At 27.3% G+C, this 18,105-nt stretch overlaps 2 protein-coding genes and 2 non-coding genes across 4 annotated transcripts; 2 read left to right on the top strand and 2 right to left on the bottom strand.

The window, feature by feature from the left end:
• Nucleotides 1–5,597: 5,597 nt before the first annotated feature.
• Nucleotides 5,598–5,670, bottom strand: TRNAA-UGC (transfer RNA alanine (anticodon UGC)). Its single transcript has one exon. It is a non-coding gene; the product is annotated as a tRNA-Ala (tRNA).
• An 82-nt stretch (nucleotides 5,671–5,752) lies between these two features.
• LOC108341761 (50S ribosomal protein L34, chloroplastic) lies at nucleotides 5,753–7,700 on the top strand. Its single transcript, XM_017579409.2, has 2 exons — nucleotides 5,753–5,973; nucleotides 7,301–7,700. Exons 1-2 carry the CDS (start codon nucleotides 5,781–5,783, stop codon nucleotides 7,549–7,551), a joined length of 444 nt encoding a protein of 147 aa, XP_017434898.1. The 5' UTR covers nucleotides 5,753–5,780; the 3' UTR covers nucleotides 7,552–7,700.
• A 6,133-nt stretch (nucleotides 7,701–13,833) lies between these two features.
• Nucleotides 13,834–15,148, top strand: LOC108341678 (zingipain-2). Its single transcript, XM_017579331.2, has 2 exons — nucleotides 13,834–14,288; nucleotides 14,399–15,148. Exons 1-2 carry the CDS (start codon nucleotides 13,856–13,858, stop codon nucleotides 14,980–14,982), a joined length of 1,017 nt encoding a protein of 338 aa, XP_017434820.2. The 5' UTR covers nucleotides 13,834–13,855; the 3' UTR covers nucleotides 14,983–15,148.
• A 2,873-nt stretch (nucleotides 15,149–18,021) lies between these two features.
• TRNAA-UGC (transfer RNA alanine (anticodon UGC)) lies at nucleotides 18,022–18,094 on the bottom strand. The gene has a single exon. It is a non-coding gene; the product is annotated as a tRNA-Ala (tRNA).
• Between the last annotated feature and the right edge of the window lie 11 nt (nucleotides 18,095–18,105).

The raw sequence follows: 18,105 nt of genomic DNA, 5'->3' as shown, positions 1-18,105 counted from the left end.
GTTTCTTATTTCTTTCTAAATATATATTTCATTGCTCGGTATTTTTTTTAATCCAAACCATCTAAATTGTTAAGGATTTGGTTTTTTTTATAATTAATCCCTACTCTCTAATTCTGGTTCCTTAATTAGCATTCAATAATTTAATACTAAATAAGATTTGCAGATTTTTTTTGGGTATATTTTCTACTGAATATCTATCTAATACCACTAATTAATTGATACTTTTATTTTAAAATATTAAATAATTTAAAATGAATCAACTATAAAACTAAAAATATTATTATTTTTTTAAATGCGCATCAAAATCGAAAGGTATGTTTCTAATTAATAAAGAAAGGATAAACTGCACGTTAGAGAGCTTGCCTGAAAGGAAAGATTTATTGATTCGAAGTTTTTAGAAGATATTTAAACCCAAAAAAAATATTTAATTTACATCAAAGAAAAAAACAAAGGATCTCCGGTTTAATTTTATTACAAAATATATTTAAACAATATTTGGTTTGATTTAGTTCGATTTAAATGTAAAAGAAATTGAATTAAATTAAATCAGATTTAGGTTGATAGTTTCATTTTTTAATTCATTATAATTAAATATTGTTTTAGTTTTTTTATAAGGGTTAAATATGTTTTTAGTCCCTAAACTATTGGCAGTTTGTGGTTTTCGTTCCTCTTTCAAAGTAAGGTACAATTTGGTCCTCATTCTTTTCAAAACGTTCCTTTAATGAGGACTAAAACCAAAGTTTCGAGGACCAAAACGTTATAACGTTAAATAAATTAGTTTATACATATTAATAATTTTATTCATTTTTATTAACAAATAAATTATAACAAAAATAAAATAAAAAGAATAAAAAATATCTATCCATAATGAAAAAACAAAAAGCAATTATATTTATACATTATGATATAAATAATAGATAACTCTGATGTAATACTTAGATTTTTTTTTCACTTTCTAAAATATATAATTAACACAACTTACATAATTTTTCAAATAAAACTGTATTTGAAATCTCAATAAAAAATAATTATTATTTTACAAATATAAACTGGTACTATAGGCTTGGAGTCGACCGATCGAAACATAAACTTATATTAAAAAAGAAAAACATAAATTAAAAGATTAACCTAAATATTTTTTTATATTTAGTTTTAAAAGTAATTTTAAATGTTTTTTTTATTGTCAACGCCAATTGGTAGATTTTGAAAATTAAATGGACGGAAGTGGTTTCAAACTGATGTTATACTTTTTCATTAAAAATAAAAACAGCTTTCTATGTGTAAAATTAACAGGTAATTTGAAAATAAAAACTAATAGTAATATTTAAACGATCAAAACTTTATTTTCAAGAAAAAACATTAAGATGTATCTGTCTCTCGAATTGGTTTGGATATGTGTATTAGCGAACAACTATTTTTGAAACTAAATTAGAAGGTTTTCATTCAGGATTCCACAATTAATACAAAATCGATATGTAAATAGTTTATACCAATTTCACAAAAAAATATAATTTTCTGAATTATCTTTTTATGTAAATATTAATTAAGAATTCATGCAATGAAAATATATAGTATAGACGAAAGTGGATTAAAATAAAAGATGTTTGAAAAATTGAAAAATACAAGAAATGTAAATACAAAAAACAAAATTACCAAAAAATGAAATAAACTGATAAAAGAAATCAAATAGAGTGTTGCTCTTTCTTAGCATCTTTTTTTACCTTTATATAACTTCTCTTTCAATTTTGTCTATGAGCCCCTTTTTCTATACATATTGAAATTTTAGATCATCCCGTCATTTTCATTATTCTAAACTGACCACGTGTCAATATTCTGTATGATCGTTACTTTATTATTTTTGTCCTTCATTCCTTCTTTTCGATCTATCTATCTCAGTGTTGCCTTTGAGCCCTCTCAATTTCAATTCTCAAAGAAATTTTAATTTTTTAAAAATAATAATTTTAAATTTAACATTATTATATATTATAAAAAAAATCACGATCTTTATAAATGTAAACTCCAACAAAAGAAATAGAAATTAAAAATAATTTAAATTAGAAATAAAAGTGGGAGAGTAAAAGAAAAAAAAAGGAAACAGTACTTCACAGTAAAAAAAACTCAACTTTCAGGGGGTTGAATAACGGATTAGCTTAGTCTTACAATTCCCATGTTTTTTATACAACCGCCTAATAAATATATATCATTATTGTTATTTTAGTTTTTTATGTCATTTAAATTTTATATTTTATTATTAGAAATGGCTATTACAATACTTGCACTTGATATTCCTTTCGTAGCATGACAATATGTGCCAATAAAAATAGAAAATAAATAAAAATGTGTGCAAGAAAAAATATTTTTTAAATTGTTAAAATATCATAGTTTTTCAATTTGTCTTGTACATCGAAAAGTTTAGGCTCCCCATGACCACCGACCACCACGGCCTGATGACACTGGCCATGGTGACAGTCATTAGAATAGTGGCTAGTGGACCTAATAGTAGAAAATTAGTTATAATCTTATAGAAAAAGGAAATAATAATTAAGATTTTTTATTTGTGTGATAATTATTTAAAGATTGTATTTACGTTTGGCAATGTTCATAAATGTATATGAGTTTGTCATGAATTTTTAAGAATGCAACCTAAACTCAATTTTAATCAAATAATCCAACGCGTTCATAAATTGAAAATATCGTACCGAGATGTTGAAGTTGTTGAGATTTTTTGTTCTGTAACGGAAAATGAAAACAAACTTCACTGAAAGTGAGGAGAGTAAGGTTGGTATTGTATATATATTGAAAGGTAGATGTATATATTTATGTGTATGTATATTTGTAGGATGCAGGGTGCAATATGATGATTTGAAAGGCAGATTGAAGGAGAGACATGACTGGGAAGTGGTCAGATCTACCTGGTGACATGCTTTCGCAAATTGCGAATGGTCTAGGGCTTATTGACTTTCTTAGTTTTCGTTGTGTTTGCAAAGATTGGAACACTGCTTCTTAAAAGTATCACCATATGATAAATCTGATCTGTGTGATCCATGGTTTCTGATGTATGGAAGAGAAGGTTCTAATTGTTCCCTTCTAAGTCACCAGAACAAATGCTACTCCTTTTCGTGCAGGATTTATTGTTCTTTTTCTGCCCCTTCTCAAGAGTAAAAATAGAACTTCCAAATTGTCCTTTAACCGACGCCTGACCATCTTCACGTTCCAACATGGTAATAAATATTTTAAATTTAAAAATTCTTTCTCTTTTTTTTTTCGAGGAATACTATACTTTTTTTAATAATTTCAAGAATACTTATGATCCGTTTTGGTTTTTCTATTACCATATTTAGAAACAATTTGAATTTTTCTATTACGATATTTTTCAAATCGATTTTTCGTGAAACTAGAAAAAGGCAATTCTACTTCCATCCCCCAAAACTGTTAAAAAACAGAGTTTTTTTTTCGTAGGTTTTGCTGTGATGCTTACCATTTTATTGTCAAAGATTTCGATCCAAACCATATTAATTATTGTTCAGTTATTTTTCTTTTAATATAGAAATTTATTAATAAAAAGTAATAAAGATATTTACTTTTTTTGAGTATTGTTTATGAATTGATTTTTTTATTTAAAAACGATTTTAATTAAAATCCATTTTAGATCATTTCGTATCAAATTGGTTGAAATTTTTCTTCAAATGAAAAAGTGTAAAAATCAATGATTTAAATTCGAAGTCAATTTTTAAAAATCGTATCATTATGAATTTTGATCACCCCAACCCTCACCACTCATAGAATTGAAACAAACACAAATCTTTTTTAAATCTTATTTATAAAAATATTCAATATAATTTAAGTTATGATTTAGTTCTATAAAATTTTCTTTAGATATGACTGTATACGATGGCTATTAATATAAGTTGAAATGGTTTTATAATTTTATTTATAAAAGTTTGCTATAAAATATTTTGAATTAACTTTTATGATTATTAGTACTTATTTTAAAATTACATTAATACAAATCATTAATAAAATAAACTGATGTCAAATTTAAATTATTTTAATAACGTGATTTCATTATTATGGTATAAATAGTTATCAAATACAAAAAAATATCATAAAATAAAAATAATGACACAAAAAATACTATAAATTTAAATCGGAAAAATAAATCATCGACATAATAGTTATAAATTATAATTATTAATTAAAAAATAATTATAATATACATAAATAAATAAATAATTCTTATCATTTCAAGTAGAAAATAACTGTCGAAGTGAAGTATGATTTTAATTTATTGGTCAAAAAGGTTACTTTCAATAAAAAAATATATTTAGCTAATTAATATTGGTCAGAAAGACCTAATAATGCTAGTTGATAAATAACTTTAACTACATTTATAATGATTGGTTGAAAACAATCTTTAGACTAACATTTATTGAAAATAATCTCAGCTATTATTAAAATGTGTTTAAAATGAGTAGTACAACATTTATGATGTCATCTCATGATAAAAACTATCTTAAAAGAGAACCTGAACAGACAAAACAATTTCAAAAAATGAGTTAACAAATCGTAGTTTGGAGAGAGGAGAGTAATTGAATTACTATGGTAGATTCATATTTCCATTTGTTTTAAAATTTTGTATCTAAACAATATATCCTTTAAACTACTCTCGTCCACTTATATTTTCATTTGTTTTAAAAATTTGTACCTAAACAACATCTCCTTTATTATAAAGATCTGGTGATAGACCAAAATAAAGTTGATGAAATAAAAATAAGATAAATATAAGTTCTCATTAATGTTATTGTAATTTATTATAAAAATTATATATTAATATATTGCTGTGGTGATGATGATAATAAAAATAATAGTTGTAGTAAAATTATTGATGATGGTAATGAATGTGACCATAAAAAATATGACAAAACTTATAAAATAAATAATTATGATAGTAATAGTGTTAAAAATAATAATAACAAGATGATTATAAATGTAATAATAATAATAATAATAATAACAATAGTAATAATAATGATTTTTAAAATAATAGATTTAATAAAATTATTGAAACTAAAAATAATAGTTAATAGTTGTATCAATAAAAAGAATAGTATTAGATACCATAAAAATTAAGTGATGATAGTTTGGAGAGAAGAGAGTACGAATCATTTCAAAAAGAATATAAATAGACAAAACATACTTTGGAAAAAGGGGAGAGTATGAACCATTTCAAGTTTGAATTTAAATTTATCCAACTACAAGTAATTGAACTATATTCATATTCCCATTTGTTTTAAAATTTTATACCTAAAAACCATATCCTTTTTAAAAGTTTGGTGATAGACCAATATACAAGTTGGTGAAATAAAAAATAAGGTAAATATTAATTCTCATTAATGTTTAGTGTAATTTATTATAAAATTATATATTAATAGTGATAATAATAATAATAATAAAAAAAAGGTGGTAGTAAAATTGTTCATGATGGTAATAAATGTCAAAATAAAAAAATGATAACAAAATTTTGTTGAAAAAAATAATAATAACAAGAATAGTAATTGATATCAATTAATGGTACAAATGTTTTATGAAAATAAAAGTGGAGATGCAGGGGATCGAACCCTGTACCTCTCGCATGCAAAGCGAGCGCTCTACCATTTGAGCTACATCCCCAGTTGAGATTCCATATATAATTTATTTTTATATACTAATACTTTGATATTTTCCCCATTGCTCCCCTTAAATTTGTATTCAGAGAGGTGAATAAACCAAAAAGGTGTATAATGGCTTCCTTATCACTTTGCATAGCCACGAAAGGGCCCAATCCCTCAGCTTCTCTCATTCTCACTGCCCCAAAACCATCTTCACTGTCTCTCAACGTTGGCCGCAGCAGTTTCTTCAACGTTCGCTCTCCTCTCCTCCATTCTTCCTTCCTCTCCTCTCCTTCCCACCTCTCTTCCCCTTCCTCCTTTACAGGTACTCACTCCTCGCCTTTATTTCCCATCTCATTCTTCGCTAATTACACAATCGGTTACTCTTGGTGAATTTCCTTGTCCCTTGGTTATCATTGTTTTTGTTAGTTTTATTTAGGAAGTGCTGAATTCTTCCTTGTCAAAGTATGGTATGCCAGGCTTAAACATTTTTTTAATAGCTGTTCTAGTTGGGAAAGTGGCAGTTTTGAATTGGAAGTGATTTCTCTTTATTTTAATAGGGATGTAGGGATTTATGTTGCTAATGGATTTTTGAAAAAAACATGCTATTGTGGTTGAGTTTAATTTAACTTGTACATGGACACAATTTGGAACCGAAGTTACTCTTCTGGGTTTTGAAAGGGATTTCTTTGTGTCAATTTAAGCAAGCTTGTAGGAGTTGATGCCACCACTTGCGGATGAAATGGGTTGTAAGTGAAGCCAAGCAAATATATTTATGTAGTACACGAGTACCATAACAAGCCTTTTATCACTGTTTAGAACAATAATACCTGTTTAAAATGCTTGCTTTTTTAACCTTTGTGTTTTCGGATTAAATGCAATCAGTAGCTTTGAAGTCTGAATATGTTATCCAGTCTGAACAAATCCTATGAACTTGACTATGCATACCAGTATCCCTGAATGACAATTTTTAAGATGCTGAATGATTGCGGCATTGTTTTTAGTTGTTGTAATGAAATTCTTTCTTCTTCTCACTCTAAGGATTTGTGATCTTGTTATAGTAGTACCTTGAGTTTGGTAACAAACAGGAAACCATGATACCATCCATAATCCAAAATCCTTAAGACGCATTTGTGAATGTTTTTCACTTATATATTGCTAAATTTACTCGTTTTTACGCTGGGAAACTCTAAATCAGACTTGACCACCAATAATAACATAAGAACAAATGATTCCAGAACTTTTATGGTTTAGTTGTGGAGGTTGAGTTTATTAATCCTTCTGGCTCAAAGAATTTTGGTAGCAATGGTTGAATTTATTAATCCAATGAGCCCAATATGGTTCAAAGATTACATCTAGATCTTAGGTGCATCAGTTAAGAATATCTCAATGGGATCCTTTCATTAACATGGTTGATAGCATTTGAGAACTCGAGCAATAGCTCAATCTATCATTAAAATTCAACATATTTTGGCATTTAAACTTCATAGTAAATAACTTAGCAAAGAATAAAGATAAAGAGAGGTGGGAAAACTAGAGTTGTTAGCATTGTTAGTAATAGCTGACAGGGTTTGAAGTGTTTGGCAGATTTGTTTAATTTGCATGAGCATAGGAGTTGTTGTTGATGTGAAGTAAATTGTGAATGTGTCAAGGGTTGTCACTTGGATTGGAGTTGACATCTAATGTTGGGGCGAGAAGAGGAAAAAGTGGTGGGTTGGTTGTGAGGGCAGGCAAGGCTGCTCTTTGTCAGACAAAGAGAAACAGATCAAGAAAATCATTGGCACGCACTCATGGTTTCCGCAAACGAATGAGCACACCAGGTGGAAGAGCTATTTTAAGACGACGACGTGCCAAGGGACGGAAAGTTCTTTGCACCAAGTCCCACCCAAATAGTGGAAAGTAGTCTCCATTATCGCCACTTTCTTCTGTTATTCTTTTAATGCATTGATTCCTCCCAACTTCCTCTGCATTTCAAGCTTTTCAACTTTTTAACACTCGTTCTTTCTACCCTTTATGTTTAATTTTTTTATGCTATTTATCTGTTTTGTCCCCTATCGTTCTTGCCAATTTACACTCTAATTTGCTTCAAAGATGATTTTTCCTTTTTTAAATAAACCAAATTAAAAAAGTGTTCCAAATAGACCACTGAACACTTTATTTTTAAAATTAGACCTGTTTACTGGGCACATTTAGAATTTGGTTTTGAATCGAATTTCTAATTGTGGACAGTGATTTCTAGAATATGAAAATAGGTCGTTACGACTTCAATGTTCCTGTATTTTGGTAGAAGTCATATCATGCCTCACAATTTTAAGGTTTTCTGAAATCGTATCAGCCTGTACAAATTTGATTAAATGTAATTAATTAAAATTGAAGTAGTTTGTTGTTTCAGGACTTTAATATTAAAACAGAAATCGGGTACACGATTTTATTTTCACATTTCAAAAGTCGTATAGTGTGATAATGAATTTTTCACAATGAAATTGTATCCATTACACATGTCATGTTTCTTAGTGATAATGATTTTTTTACCACGAAGTTGTATCCATTTGACATGTCTTGTTCCTGAATGTATTTTTTCTAAAAGAAAATTCATATCGGTAATTTCGATTTCTTCGTAACAAAGTTGTGTCCACTTGACATGTTTTGTTTTTGGATGTAATTTTTCTAAAAGAAAATTCTGTATATGTAGTTTTGAATCGAATTGCTAGTAAAAAGAATCGTCCAATTGTATTTAAGGTAAAAAGAACTGAGTTTGTGTCTTAAATATCAAATCACTACGAAAAACTTACATAAGTAAATGAAAATTTGAAGGATCCATATACATGAAAATTTGTATGGGGAATCTATCGCTCAACACTTATTTTTTTATGGATTGATTTGGGTAGTTATTCGAGTCATTTTATTTCAAGCTATAGTGAATTATGATTTTTGCATTGATATGATTCAAGTTATTTTTTTCTTATATATATTTATTGTATTAGCTAATAAAAAATAAAATAATTAAAATTAATACTAAATAATTATTTTAAGTGCAAAACCATACTCTAAATGTATACATAATAATTTAAATTAGGATGAACTATACTTATACTTTGATTCCTAAATTATAATTCGATCTTGATCTTTATTCATATTTCAAAGATTGGTCATGTTAGATTCCTAAATTATAATTCGATCTTAAATTTTATTCATATTTCAAAGTTGGGTCATGTTAGATATATAGATTAAAGAAATGTACGTATATAATTTTCTTTGTTTAACTACGTTAATTTTGTTTTACGTGACAAACGATTAACCTTATAAAAAAATTTAACGCCGTTAAGAGACAAAGATGATATACACTTTAGTATCAACACCTTAGATAATCTAACTTTGAAATAAAAACAAAACTACAACTATATTATACTTTAAGGAAAAAAACATTGTTAACACTTTAAATTATGATGTAAAATTACTTTTAATTATTGACAATTTATTTAAAGTTATTGAAATTTATTCCAAATAGATAAAGTATGGAAGTTTAGTGTGATAGAGTAAGTTGGCTAGGAAGATCAGACACAAATCAAAATATTTATCTATAGATTATAATGTTGTTTTTTCCAAAAGATTCTCTATTTCCTTTCTTCTTCATTTTACCAAATTTTTTAAATATGTTTTTATTTCTTCATACTATAATCCACGTTTGAAGGTTTCTCCTGCGTACGTAAACTTTTTTTCTTCTTAAGAAACAGTTTCACGAGTTGTTTCTTCTTGAGACGCGTGAAAGCACATTGCATAACTGAAACTAAACAATTTCTTATTACTAATAAAAAATATAGTAGTAAAATTAATTTGTCAATTTTAACTCATTTCTAAAATAGTTTTCTTATTGACCTCAAATAAATGGGTGAAAAAAAAATATTAAGCACAAGACTTTATACAGGATTAACATCATGATCAAAGTAAATTTTATCAATAATAACACAACTTGATTTTTAAATATCTTTTAGAATTTTACTGATTTTTTAAAGTATTTCAATTGATCCCTAAATATTTTGCATTGATTATAAATTGGTCCATAATTAATTTTTATTATTTGTAACTTAATTGGAAGGTTATGGATCCACTTAATTTATTTGATTAAATTTAACTTGTTTGTCATTGTCAAACATTAGTTCTACCATTTTATCTAATATTAAATTGACATGATTTAATCTAAATTGGACTTCAAATCATCTTAACTCAAACCGATTTGATTTGACTCGACGATGTGTGACTTGATATGGTTTCATATAATTTGACTTGGCTTAATGTGTGACAAATTTTACTCAATTCGATATGAACTCAACACGATTCGACTCAATACTATTATTGTTGGAAGTCTCATATCGACTAGAGACAAGACCAATTGGTAATATATAAGTGGGTGCAAACCTCACCTTACAAGTCGATTTTGTGGGGTTGAGTTAGGCTTAAAGTCCACACGCTTGAGATGATGTCTATACCTCGACGTGAGGGGTGTGTGTTGGAAGTCCCACATCGACTAGAGATAAGGTCAATTGATAATATATAAGTTGGTGAAAATCTTACTTTACAAGTTTATTTTGTGAGGTTGAGTTAGACTTAAAATTCACTTTTTAACAATTATGACTATATGTGAGTTCAACTCGACTCAACCCAAAATACATTTAATTCCACTTGAATCATCCAAAACTTAACTTAACTAGTTCAATGGATACCCGACTCAATTCAACCCAAAATAGATCTAACTTGACATATATAAATACCTAAGAATACAACCATCATTAAAAATATTATGGCTACTCATCTAAAAGGAAAAGTCTTTAACATAATCATTTGTAATATTATTTTTGGTTTTAATTGTCTAAATGTTAGACCATTAATGTTTCTTAATCTTTTATTTTAAAGCTCAAATAAAATGAAAATTCTAATATGTTTTTTTTAGGGTTTAATTTCATCAAAGTAAGGAATTGATCAATCTCATTTAAATTAAAAATATTGTTAACCTAAATAAGTGAAAAAAAATCAGTAATCTCATTTAAACTATGAATATTGTATGCTTGAATAAGGAAAAATTTAAACAGGCAATAAAAACTATCTCCATCTAGATTTATTGTTCACTTAATCTAGTGCAAATGTTCGTTTAAGTTAGTAATTCCCTTAGACAGAATGGTCATTGTAACGTACTTTAGAATATTTACAATGCAATAATTTTAAAAGCAGTTTTCACAAGTTTTGTTAAAAAAATAAATGAAAATTCGTAGAAGGTTAAATTTAATCCAGTTAGTTAGTATTGGCAGTAAGTTTTTGCATTGGATGACACATTTTGTATAACAGCTCAATGAAGCTCAAAATCCGGCAATCAAGCCACTAACGCTTCTGCAAATCCTTCAAGTCTCAGTATTCAGAATTTTCTACAATTTGAATATTTCTTAGCTTTAACTTATTATGCTCAGTAAACTGAATATTTCTGGTCTCATATAATTTGTTTTGGAATTAAATGAAAGTCAGGTCATATGAATTATCATATTCTAGCTGCAGAAAGAACTCCATATTATGCGCCAATCCAGGAAGAAAGATTATGTTTATTGAACTGCTCATTCTTAATATATAAAACAAGATTTTGAAAAAAAAAGTATCATTGAATAAAATCAGTACGTATTTTATTTAATTATTTAAAAAGAGGTGTAATATTTTCTGGAGGAATAATTTTTATATATTTATTTTAAAAGAATAAAAATAATTATATGAAATTGAGGGTTTAAAAGCATGCAAAAATAAATTTATGATATTGTAAGCATAATGTGACAAACGAGTGAAACTGGTGGGGCACACATCACATCTTTGAGTATAGTTGTTTGTAGGTTTAATAGGTTCGGAGGTCCCTATATTTGTGGGTTTGTTTCAATTGGGTCCTCCAATTTTGAAAGTGATCAATTTGGTTCCTAATTTAACAAAATTGAGTCAATAATACCCTTTCCGTTAAATATAATGGACGCGTTAACTTTTTAAACATGTGGCATGTTGAGGCATCCTTTTATTTGCAGGTGGCACAGTTTTATTTGAAGGATGCTTCAACATACCACATGTTTAAAAAGTTAATCACGTCCATTGCATTTAACGGAAAGAGTATTATTAACTCAATTTTGTTAAATTAGGGACGAAATTGATCACTTTCAAAATTGGAAGACCCAATTGAAACGAACCCACAAATATAGGGACCTCCGAACCTATTAAACCTTGTTTCTAATATTTGGAATGTGAGACAATCTTCACCTTCTCGTGTTCGATGAGTTAACCATCTTTCACGTATACCTCTCCAAATAGCCAAATCCTACCGACTCCATTATAATAATAATATTTTGACATGAGAAATTAGTTAGTTAATTGTAGAAGTCCTAATTATGGTCAAAATATCCAACTTCAGAAAGACAAAAAAAATATTGAAAATTAGATTGACTATCATTTATTCTTTTAATAATTTAACTTTCTATTTTATATAATCTACTCTTTAAATATTTTTCATTATTTTGTCCTTTATAATTTTAGATAATTTATTATTTTACATTTTTCTACATCATTTAATCTTTCTGCTTTTATAGAATCTTCAATAAAACTTTCTTTATCTTCTATTTTTGCATTTTTAAAAATTTTATTCTATACAATTTTCTTCATCATCTAATATTTATTTTTTGGATTTCTTTATATATATGTTTTTAATAGTCTAACTTTTATATTTTCAAATTCACTCTTTCATTTTTTACAACGTTTGTATTCTTAAAAATATTTATTATTTTTTCATCTCAACTTTTAATTTTTTTTTAATATAAAATATATATATACTAACACGTACAAACAAAAATGTGTAGACAGAGATTTAAGACTAATTAGTATATGGAGAAAAAGTAATTTCCTTATATTTGTTATATATCAATATTTTATTTGTTTATTTAATATAAAAGCTCATAAAATTCTTCTTATTGAGAAGGAGAAAGTGTGAGAAAAGAGTCACTGACAAAAACGTTTTAGCAATTTATAGTTTCATTGAAATTTAAACTTTAAATTTAAAACATCAATATCATTAGTATTGAAATATGGTAAATTTAAACCTTTAAAAATGTACTAAATATGATATTACATTTATTATTTTTGATGAAAAATACTTGATATTATTGTATACAAACAAAGAAATTCAAGAAATAATTGTGTAATTAATCATTTTATTAATATACATAAATAAGTTTCATTTAAGTAATGATAAGACTTAGATAGTGTATATAAGGAGGGTAACTGTAGAATATTAAATTATAAATGTCTTTATATTCATAGTTTATATAAAAAGTAAAATTTAGATAATTCCATTCGTAAAATAAAGAGATATTATATTGGTTTTATAATGGGTACTGTATCAGGTGACGTAATAACTGCAAGACATATTAAATTGATTGTCAAAATCGATATAATATAAAAAGTAAAAATGGAGGTCCAAAAACAATTGTTGCTCGACATTTTGAATGAAGAGAGGCGAGAGATGTTTCGAAGTGAAAAAGGTATTAGTAAGTGATGAACTACTGGAACCAGGTGCGAGAGAAAAACGAACTGGAACGAAAAAGAAGAAGGAAAAGATATATGCTTTGAATACAAACTTATACTACATCGATTACCTACACAAACGATATTATATATTTCCAGTATTTACAAAACTGTCAAATCATTTTCTATTATATTATTTTCTTAACAAGTGATGTTATATTTCTTTGTTAAATCCATATTTTGCTATAGTATTCGAACTATGTTTTTATTTAATTAAAATCTAGAGCTTTACTTTTTTAAGGCTTAAATTTTTAATTATACAGGATTGTAAAATAAAGTTCACTTTAAAACAGACCAATTTAACAGGAGAACAATTATAGGGTGTCATATAAAAATTGCAGATATTTTGTCCTTAAAAAATAAAATAAAAGAAGCATATGTAGATTGATTGAGCTGTATTTATTGGACACATTGAATTGCAGTTTCAGGTCAATCTTAAACAAGAAGACACCAACGTAAGGGCGAAAGGGATGATTAGTGTGACGTGAATACGTACCGAGATTATCGCAAGGCAATAGGATTTTATGTGCTATAAATATGCCAAATCACTGCTATCTTTTCATACCCACTTTTCATACAACATATATCTCTTCTTTTGTCTCTAAAAGAAAATGGTTACTTCAGTTCAAATGAAGCATTTCATTGCTGTTTGCGCTGTGATGTTGTGGACATGTGCTTATCAAGCCATGTCCCGAACATTGTATGAATCTTCTGTTGCTGAAGCATTCCAGCAATGGAAGTCCCAACACGGACGCACATACGCTGATGATGCAGATAAAGGAAAACGGTTCAAAATATTTGTAAAGAACTTGGAATACATTGAGAAGTTCAACAATGCTGGGAACAAGAATTACAAGTTGGGGCTGAATCCATTTTCTGACTTAACCGAAGAAGAGTTTATCGCTTCACACACAGGACTCAAGCTGAACTCAAGCCTACCACGTTCAACATCAGCTACACCCTTGAATGTGGAGGATATTCCAACAAGCTTGGACTGGAGAGAGAGAGGAGCCGTCACCGATGTTAAGGACCAAGGTCGATGTGGTATGTAATCACAACTTCATCTTCTGTTTTATATTAGCATTACAGGAAAAAAACTGCTGAATAATTTGATCTCTTTCACCTGTGACATTACTCCCATGGTTAAATTGCAGGAAGCTGTTGGGCCTTTTCAACCGTGGCAGCTGTAGAAGGCATTTTCCAAATAACTAACAAAAAGTTGATCTCGTTCTCAGAGCAACAATTAGTGGACTGTGATAACGATAACAATGGGTGTGAAGGAGGTTTCATGGATAATGCATTCAACTATATCAAAGAAAACGGGGGTATTGCTTCTGAAAGCGATTATCCATACCAAGGAACTGATGGAACATGCCAGACGACACAGCTCGCAGCTCAAATAAGTGGATATGAAGATGTACCTGAAAATAATGAAGAGCAACTACTACAAGCCGTGGCGAACCAACCCGTGTCAGTAATCGTTGCTGTTAATCAAAACTTTCAGTCCTACGAGAGCGATGTATTTGAAGGACCATGCGGCACTCAGCCGAACCACGCAGTTGCTATAGTTGGTTATGGCGCCACCGAAGACGGAAAAAAGTACTGGTTGATCAAGAATTCATGGGGTGAAAGATGGGGAGAGAACGGATACATGAAGTTGCTGAGGGAAAGCGGTGAAGCCGGAGGTGTTTGTGGCGAGACCATGAAAGCTTCTTACCCAACTTTGGTTTCAAATTAAATTTACCCAATCCGTTTGTGTAATAGTATTATGGTGAGTTCGAACATCTCGTACATCTTTCTATGTCTGGCTCGAATCTAATGTATCTGTTGTTTTTACCATTTTTACAAACAAGGTTTATGTCTTCTTATTTTGTATACGTTCGAAGTTATTGGTTTCTTCTATCAAGCAATGTATGAGTCGTTCATGGATTATGTTGGAATGAATTTGTTTTGTTTTTGTTACATGCATTGATAAATATAATTTACTCCCTCAAATATTCTTATATATTAAAAAAATATAAGTTCCCCTCTCAAATATTCTTATTGTAAAAAAATATAAGTTACTCTCTCAATTATTCCCATTTAAATATATAAGTTATTTTCTAAAATATTCTTATTTAAAAATAAGACAATAGTGGATTGACACATTTATATTCATTTTATATGTTTTTTATAATAAGAAAGTAAATAATAATATGTCAAATAAATAAGTGTAAAAAATGTTTCAAAGTAATTATTTTTCTTAAATATATATTCAATGTTGTCTTTTCAATTCTCATAATCAATGTTGGAAAAGGAAAGAAAATTGAAGAAAATATGTTGGAAAAAAAGAAGATAAATGAAGTAGAGTGAGTGAAAAATATATTTGTTCTTTAGAGAAGGAAGTTAACAAGAAGAGAAATTATCAGTTTTAAAAAATAATAAGTACACCCTTAAAATTTAGTTATTGTCCACTTAGAATGATCTTTATATATTTATTTATTTTAAGGTAAAACAGTTATGAAAAAGTGAACTTTTATATTATAAAAGAAAAAAAAGTGAAAGGTAAGAAAAGATAATGTTAAATGAGTATAAAAAAAATTTGGGTGTGAAACTACTCTTATTTAATGTATCACTATTCTTATTTAATGGGAGAAAATATACTTCGTAAACAACATAATCTCATTTATGTGTAGATAGGAAATATTATTTACTATGATTGAAAATTATGAAATAGTAATTTATTTTTATAGAAAATTTACAATACTTTTAAAAAAATCATTGTTTAGGTAAATTTTTTAGAAGAAATAAAATTTTTAAGAACAATTGGTTATTAAAAATTAGATAATTTTTAATCTTTTAATGTAAGAAATTATACATTCTTTATGTTTGTAAATGTGTGTTTTTTCTTTATTTGATTTTGACTGAAATTCCACTTAGTTAAAATTAGAATATTGTTGGTTTGACGAAGATTTAAATATTATATTTTCAACATTGTTTTTCTTTCATAAATGTTGGTAAAGGTTTATTTTTTTACTATTGACCGTGTGTGTTTTATTATACTGATATTATTAGAGGTATTTTATTGACGACGTTGAATCAAAGTTATTTATCAACCAAAGTTACAATTTTGTTAATCAACATTAATTGTGTCTATTAACTCATATCAGGCATATTTTTTCAATTAATGTCAATTTAAAGTTAATTTTCCAACATAATGTAGGTTTTAAGTTATTTATCGAACAATGTTAATTAAGGTTGGCACATCTACATTTTATTGATAATATCTACTGTAGGTTTTTTTGATTAATGTAAATAGAATTTTTTTGTTGTTGTTAAGATTATTTTTATTTGCTTTACTATCATTTTTGGTTTGGTATTAGTTACAATTATTTTAACCAATAAAAAGTTATTGTTTCGCATTATTGATATTTTTTTTATATTTATGTTTGTAATGACTATTTTTATCCATAAAAACCCTATTCTTATTATTCTTTTTTGCATAGTTTATAAAAAATTTCTTAGTGTTGTTTGTTATTAATGTTAGCTAAAGAAAGTTTTCAATGGACCTGTAATTGAAAATCAACTAAAATAACCTCAACTAACGACATTGTGCAAATAACCCCAATTACGAGTTAAAATAATTGTAACTAATATCATGTAAAAATAATTTTAATCCATATCATTCAAGAAAATAGTTTTACTATCATGAGTTAAAAGAATTTAGATGAACTTTAATTAAAAAAAAAACATGAACTCAAATAAATTTTAAAAAATTAATATTGATATTTTAAGTAAGTATTTATATTTATATATTTTGTACACATTAACAATTGAAATACTTTATAAGAATGATAAAATTTAATTTAATTACTTTTTTAAAACAAAACATTTGAAAAATTTATAATTTGAACTGGAAGAATTCAAAATCGTTCTATTTGAATGTTTTAAAAACAGTGAAATCTCTTATTCAAAGCAAGATTAAAGTCCTGCCCTTAAAGTCCACATTTTAAATGGTTCAGAATTAATTTTGTCCTGTTAAAATAAATCAACTTATTTAACAAGTTTATCATCAGGCCAACCTTTTTCTAGAAAGAAACAGTTTTTTCTATAAAATTACGTTATTTTGTTTCTTTCATTTTATTAATCTAATAAATCTACCACAGTAACGATATTAAAAAAATTAAAATATTAAAAAAAAACATAACATTTTTCAGGTTCAATAATACAAAACCAAACATTAAATTCAAATACATAATCAACTATCTGCGAATCTGAGAATGTAGGATGGTCACAAAGTAATTTGCACCAAAATAAGAATACACATTTCCATGTTTAAGTGTTAAATCACTAATCTGTGACAGTATAAAAAGTTAGACTTTTGAGCAACGGCTTAATGTTTTGCATCAACAATAATTCCTAGACCAAATGCCAGATCCATGCATGAAATTGTCCACAGTAAATTTCAAATAAACAATCTTCTTTGATTCAATTAATTAGATATTAAACAGGCAATCAATAAATACTGAATTGCACTCATGTTTTCTACATTTTAGTCAGTATATCAACAATAATATCTAATCCTCTACTGCTCAAATGTTTTAAGCACTCTAATACGGCTGCATTAGCAGAGGGAAAGACCTATTCAAAGAGAAAAAAGTAGTTCCAATTATAAGTTGTTTATAAACTTGGACTTACCAACCAAATTCATATTTAGATTTTCTACAGTAAAATAACCAAATGTAGAAACAATAGTAATAATAATTAAACAAAAATTGGAAAAAACAAATTTGAACAGTGGAGATGCAGGGGATCGAACCCTGTACCTCTCGCATGCAAAGCGAGCGCTCTACCATTTGAGCTACATCCCCAATTGATTTTT

This window comes from Vigna angularis, chromosome 6 (genome assembly GCF_016808095.1).
Source record: "Vigna angularis cultivar LongXiaoDou No.4 chromosome 6, ASM1680809v1, whole genome shotgun sequence".
Classification (NCBI taxonomy): Eukaryota; Viridiplantae; Streptophyta; class Magnoliopsida; order Fabales; family Fabaceae; genus Vigna; species Vigna angularis.
Note: the sequence above shows the minus strand (reverse complement) of the source record. Positions and strands in the feature narration are given on the sequence as shown.